This window comes from Orycteropus afer, unplaced genomic scaffold, assembly GCF_000298275.1.
Source record: "Orycteropus afer afer isolate SDZICR_OR568_19922 unplaced genomic scaffold, OryAfe1.0 scaffold00398, whole genome shotgun sequence".
NCBI classification, from domain to species: Eukaryota; Metazoa; Chordata; class Mammalia; order Tubulidentata; family Orycteropodidae; genus Orycteropus; species Orycteropus afer.
Window position 1 is genome coordinate 2,042,520 of NW_006921985.1, and position 5,864 is coordinate 2,048,383.

The 5,864-nt window shown below is 68.9% G+C and overlaps 2 protein-coding genes across 2 annotated transcripts in view; one reads left to right on the top strand and one right to left on the bottom strand.

The window, feature by feature from the left end:
- The window catches only part of ADD1 (adducin 1), a 52,066-nt gene extending 51,364 nt beyond the window's left edge, over positions 1-702 (top strand). Inside the window, exon 15 of the mRNA XM_042782634.1 lies at positions 356-702. Coding sequence (XP_042638568.1) covers positions 356-702 — 347 coding nt within the window. The remainder of the gene's footprint in view (positions 1-355) is intronic.
- Positions 703-2,755: 2,053 nt separating this feature from the next.
- On the bottom strand, positions 2,756-5,435 carry MFSD10 (major facilitator superfamily domain containing 10). Its single transcript, XM_007953516.1, has 12 exons — positions 5,262-5,435; positions 5,087-5,183; positions 4,834-4,937; positions 4,446-4,604; positions 4,196-4,357; positions 3,900-4,008; positions 3,702-3,813; positions 3,471-3,579; positions 3,285-3,375; positions 3,158-3,205; positions 2,995-3,084; positions 2,756-2,865 (listed from the first exon to the last, which is right to left on the bottom strand). Exons 1-12 carry the CDS (start codon positions 5,433-5,435, stop codon positions 2,756-2,758), a joined length of 1,365 nt encoding a protein of 454 aa, XP_007951707.1.
- Positions 5,436-5,864: the final 429 nt, after the last annotated feature.

The following is a 5,864-nucleotide window of genomic DNA, read 5'->3' on the forward strand; positions in this document are numbered from 1 at the left end:
CCCCGCCCCGCCCCGGCGTGTTTATAGCTCTTCGGTCCGTGTGCATCAGTCCTGCAGCCCGGATACAGCGTTTGTTGTGGATGCTGCCCTTGAGGCTGGGGTTTATCTTTAGGCTTAATTTCACAACTACTGAGAAGTGCCTTTGGAGAGAGTGAACCCTTTCCGAGGTTTAATGAAGCCTCCTGGGTGACTGGGTCTGACCCCAGGTCTAAACCACAGGTGGCAGTTCCCCCCAGCCTTGGGGTCGAGTAGAGGTTGCTTACCGCTTCTTCCTCTTGTCTTGGTAAAACTATGGCTCCGGCCCCCTTGGAAATCGCGGACAGCGGGACTAACCTGCCTCTCACCCCACCCCCAGACCTGCCCCAGGAGCAGACTTTGGGCGATGACAGTGGCGCTGCCGCCTTCAAGCCGACTCCCCCCGACCTGTCCCCGGATGAGCCTTCAGAAGCACTTTGCTTCCCGACACTAGATAAGGAGGAGGAGGAGGGTCTTGGGGAAGACCCCGGCCCTCAGAGCCCCACCACGTCTCCTGTGGCAGCCAGCCCCGAGCCAGCCCAGGGCCAGGCGGCTGAAGAAGCCCCCTCCCCGGCTGCTGAGGACCCCGGCAGTGACGGGTCTCCGGGCAAGTCCCCTTCCAAAAAGAAGAAGAAGTTCCGCACCCCTTCCTTCCTGAAGAAGAGCAAGAAAAAGAGCGACTCCTGAAGGCCCCTGGCCTGTGCGGACGCCCCGCCGCGCCCGGACCCCCCAAGCCTCCTGTGCCCCGTGTGTTGTCATCTCGTGGAATGGAAAGCAAAGAGCCGCCCTCCTGCCCCCAGCCTGAGCCCCCGCCGGCGTGCCCGCCCGCGCAGAAGGTGCTGACCCAGGGGCGCACTCCGGCCGCACCCTCCAGGTTCCCGCGCCCAGCGCCCAGCGCCTCATGGTCGGCTCCCCCGCACGTGCCCCCGCAGTGGGCTCCGCACCCTGCGCTTGGCTGGAAGCTCCTGGAGGCTTCCGGCAGCTCTGGTTCCTGGCGTCCTGAACCCTGGCCGTCTCCCTCCGCCGTTAGCCAGCGTGTCTGCCTGTAAGCTTCCCTGCCCCTCGGAGACCGCGTCGGACTCCCCGCCTTCTGCCTCGTGCTCACCTGCGCTGACCTGACCCGTAAACACAGCCCTGGTCCTGGGAAAAGACTCAGTCCACGGCCGGCCCGGCCGCTGGGAAGAGGGGCGGGGTGGACACCGGCCTATGCGGGGCCTGACGGCGACCAGAAACGGACGCAGGACCTGGCAGTGGTCTATCCCCAGTCTCGGTCCCTGTCACGGGAGGGCAAGAGCCCTTCCTCTCCTTCCAGCAGATTGGCAGTTGGGTCTGCATTTCTGACTGGGGCGCCAGCGGACCCCTTTGGCTTTAGTTATCTGTGTAGATGGTGCCAGAGCACGGCCTCCCCTCTGCTGCCTGCGTTTCAGAACCGAGGCAGAGTCTGTCCTTAACACTGCCTGAAAGAAACCCTGGTTTCCAAGGTACCTCGAAGTTGTAGGCGACTTCTGTGGTCCCACATCCCAGTCACCTAGGGACCGGCGGGCAATACCTCCGAGAGTCACTCAGTTCAGTCACGTCCCTCGGAGTCCATGCTCAGGAGATGGTGGGTGCCAGGTGGCTGAGGGGTGGGCAGCAGATGGGCCCACTGCTGGGAGACGGGTGGACAGGCCAGGCAGCCTGGAGGGGGTTGGTCCTGGCATGGGGGGGCTGAGCCTTCTTGGGATGTGAAAAAGACCCCGGGCAGGCCTGGGCTGGCTGCACGGTGCCGAGGCTTGGAGCTTGCATGCCCAGCCTGGGGGGCCTGCCGCCCTGGGCGGCTTCTCTTTTGCTGTGGTGTTTGGTTGTCACGGTGGGTCCAGTTCTGCGCCGTCACTGTGTTCAGTCACAGCAGGCTCCTCGTGTCCCCTCCCCCTGCCCACATATGCAATGACTCACTTTCCACTTTTGTAGCTTGCGTTAATTCTTTGTATTCCAGTAGGAGCTGTAGTCGGTGTAGGGACACAGACTGCAGGATGGCTCCTGGCCACCCTTTCTGCATCGTAACGTCGTTTCACTCCCCAATAAAATTCTCTAAGCAGTTTCCTTGGCTAACCCGGGAGCAGTTTCATGTTGGATTCCTTCCCTTTAAGATGGGATTTCCAGAGAAGCTTGTCCTGTGTCCCCAGAAAGGCTCTGCGGACACATGGTTGATGAAGTACGCGTAGCTTTGGACTGCACACACCTCTGTCCCGCACCCCGAAACTTCCTGGGGCCCCTGCCAGGAGCCGGAGCTGCCGGCTGAGGCCCACATGCAGAGCGGCACGCTGCCCTGCCCGCCTGCGCTCCACCCGGTGTGCAAAGATGGGGTCTCTGTAGCGTGGTGCTGCTAGCGGGCAGTGTGGGCAGAGCAGCCCCCGAGCCCACCGGAGCCCCGGGAGTCCTCGGGACCCCCCCTTACTGTGCAGAGGGAGCCAGCAGCTGCTGGGGGAGGGGTGGGGACGGACCAGGCACTCGGTACAAACAGCTGCTTTATTATTCTGTCATGTAGGAGTGTGACATTACTGCAGACCGTGGCTAAAAAGCCAGGGACGCTGGTCGGTGCAGTAAAACTTGGGCCGGGGCCTGGTGCAGTCCAAGGCTCTGTGCACAAGCGAGGACACAGGGTGGCCTGCACCGCTGCCTGGGGCCCGAGTGGCCCAGGGAGGAAGCTGCGGCCCTATGGTTGGGGACCTCCCAACAGTGGAGCAGTGAGCAGGCCCAGCTACTCGTCCTTGAGGGGCACTGGCTGCAGACCCCGCAGGAGCAGGAACGGCAGCAGGAAGAGGCCCGCACACGCACTGAAGCAGACCCGAGCGCCGGCCAGCCAGTACACTGTGGGGGCAGAGCCAGCCTCAGCGCCCCCGGCCCCAGAGACCGGGCCGCGGCACTGACAGGGCAGGCGGGAGTGGAGGGCGAGGCTGGAGGGAGGGGAGTGGGGGCCGCGGGCACGCCCGTGCTCACCCGAGGCAGCCACAATGGGCCCCACCGCCCGGGCCAGGGCGCCCAGACTCCGCAGCGTGCCCATGACGGTGCCCTTCTGCCCTGCTGAGCCTGGGGACAGGAGGTGGATCAGGTGCGGGCCACGCGTCCCACCCACGCCCCCCCGGTCAGGGCGGGGCCTCACCATAGCCGGCGACCACGGAGGACAGGCAGGGTACCACCACAGCGGCCGCTGAGGAACAGGAGAGGTGAGGCGGGCGGGGGCTGTAGGCTGGCGCCCCCGCCCCTCCCGGCCCCGTGGGCCCACTCACCGAAGGAGTAGAGCAGCAGCCCCAGGCCCAGCGGGGGCAGGGAGCGCCCCCAGCCGAGGAGCAGGAAGGCGGGCACCAGCAGCAGGATGGCCTGGGAGACGGCAGGCCTCAGCCCCGCCCCTGCCCTTAGCGCCGCCCCGCCGCCCCGCCCCGCCTCGCCTCCGGGAGAGGCCCCCGGCTCCCTACCCGCTTCACTGCCGCGAGCTCCCGGCCCGGGCGGACGCGCCGGGCGTAGGCGCCCTGGACGGCGGCCATGGTGAGGCCGATGGAGAAGAACATCTTCCCCAGCTGCAGGCTGCGGGGGCGGGGGCGCACCGTGATCCTCCACGCGCCTGGGCCAGGGACGGGCCAGGCTGGCGGGGCCCCTACGAAGGGGAGGGTTTGGGCAAGAAGGGGGCAGGCCCCTGCCGCACCCACCTGCTGAACTGGAAGCGCTCGTGGGCCAGGAAGCTGAGCGTGTACTCCAGGCCCGAGAAGAGGAAGAGGTAGAGGAAGTAGACCAGGCCCAGGCGACGCAGGCTGCGGATCCCTGGGGAGCAGGTGGGTGGGCGGAGGGCAGGGCCACCAGGGCAGGTGCCCGGGCAGCCCACAGTGCCAAGGAGCAGAGGCGCTTACTGTGGCCGGCTGGTGGGTCCTGACCGCGGGCCACAGCCGAGAAGTGCAGCAGGGCCAGGGGGCTGAGCAAGTCCATGGTGGCTCGGAACCCCGGAGTGACGGAGGGCGCCTGGTGGGAACGGGGTGCAGAGGCCTGCCGCGGAGACCAGCACTGCCGGCCCCTCCTGGCGGCCTGGGGATGGGCGTGACCCCGACTTGCTGAGCCCCGTCCCCTGTGGAAGTACTGGGGCCCTAGGAGCCTCTGGTCACCTCCCCTGGACCTCCCGACCGGCCCCCGGTGCCACACTAGGGCCTACCCGCCGCTCTGGGGGCAGCGTCTCCGGCAGGAAGCAGAAGACGAAGAGCAGATCCGATGTGGCGAAGAACAGCGCCAGCCAGGGTGCCGCCTCCATGGGCAGGGAGGCCCCCAGCAGAGGACCCAGTGTGAAGCCCAGCGAGAAGGCCACCCCGATGACGGCCTGGGGGGAAGGAGGCCTTCAGCTCCGGCTGGACACCAGCGGGCCCCGCCGGCCCCCGGCCCCCGGCCCCCGGCCTGTGCGCACTCACCATGCCTCGGCCCCGGGCCTCCGGCGAGCCCAGGTCCGCGACAATGGCAGTGGACAGGTTGACGTTGCCCTTGCTGATGCCTCCAATCACCCTGGAGGCCAGGAAAGCGGCGAAGCCCTGCGAGGCGGCCCACACGGCATAGGAGGTGGCTAGACCTGCCTGTGGACCAGGCCCGACAAGGCACAGGTGAAGGGCAGGCTGTGTGAGGCGCCAAGGGCCCGGAGTGGGGCTGGCGAAGCCGGGCGGGCAGCACCCTCGGCCTCCTGCCCTCACTCCACTGGGCACGCGCCTAGACTCCGCGCCAGCACCGCCGGAACCCACGTGCAGGCGGCGGGGCCCTCAGTGGCCACAGCGCCCCCCGCGGGCCGACCCGTGCGCAGGCACCCACCAGACACAGCAGCATCACCGGGCGTCTCCCCAGGCGGTCAGAGGCGGCGCCCGAGAGCGGGGCCGACAGGAACTGCAGGGCGGAGTAGCCGGAGCCCACCACACCTGCGGGAGGGAGCCGGGGGTCGCGGTCACGGCGGTTGGCCAGCCCCGCCCCGAGGGCTCCGGCTCACCCGGTCTCAGGGCCGCGGGCGTGAGCACAAACGTCCACGACGCCAGGACCCCCACGGGCCCACTCGGGGGGCCGGGCGTACCTCCAAACAGGACGCTGTTGTAGCGCCTCTCGGCCGGCATCCCGATGGCCGCGGCGAACCAGTCCACGCCGCGCTGCCACGAGCCGTAGAGAGGGTCCTGGGAGCACAGGGGGCGTGATGGGGGCAAGCCCGGTCAGCCCTGGGGCCCGGGTGGGGCGCTCCGAGTGGGGCGCACCTGGGCGCGGCCGTGCGCCTCCAGCAGCCCGGGCAGCAGCGGCAGCAGCAGCGTGAAGGCCAGGAGGTCCAGCAGGAGACCGAGGAAGAGCACGGTGAGCACGCGGCGCTCGGACGCGGGCTGCGGGCGGATCGGGGGGCGCGGGGTGCAGCCTCCGCCCTCGCGCAGCCCCATGCTGCCTCCGGCCTGGCTGCGGGCTGTGGGAACGCGTGAGGGCGCCCTGCCTGTCACCGGGGACACACAGCCCACCGGCCCCCACTGCAAGGGGACGACAGTCGGCCCAGAGCTGGGGCTCCCGCGGGCCCCTCCCCAGCCCCGGCGCTGAGGGAGCGCGCCGGCCGGGCGGCAGGAAGCTCAGGTTGCGCAAACCAACGGCCCGCACGGCGGCCAGCCGGGCCGGGCAGGGGCCATTTGGCTGGTGCCGCTCCCCACGCCCCCGCGACCTCCTACTGCCGAGTCGACAGGCGCTGCGAGTCCGGCTCCCATGGGGAAACTGAGGCCGGCCTGGGGGCCCAAGGACCGGGCCCCATCCCGCGCGCCCCCGGCCCGGCTCAGCCTCCCCGCGGGGCCGCGCCGCAGACGCCACGCACCCCCTCCCTCCCC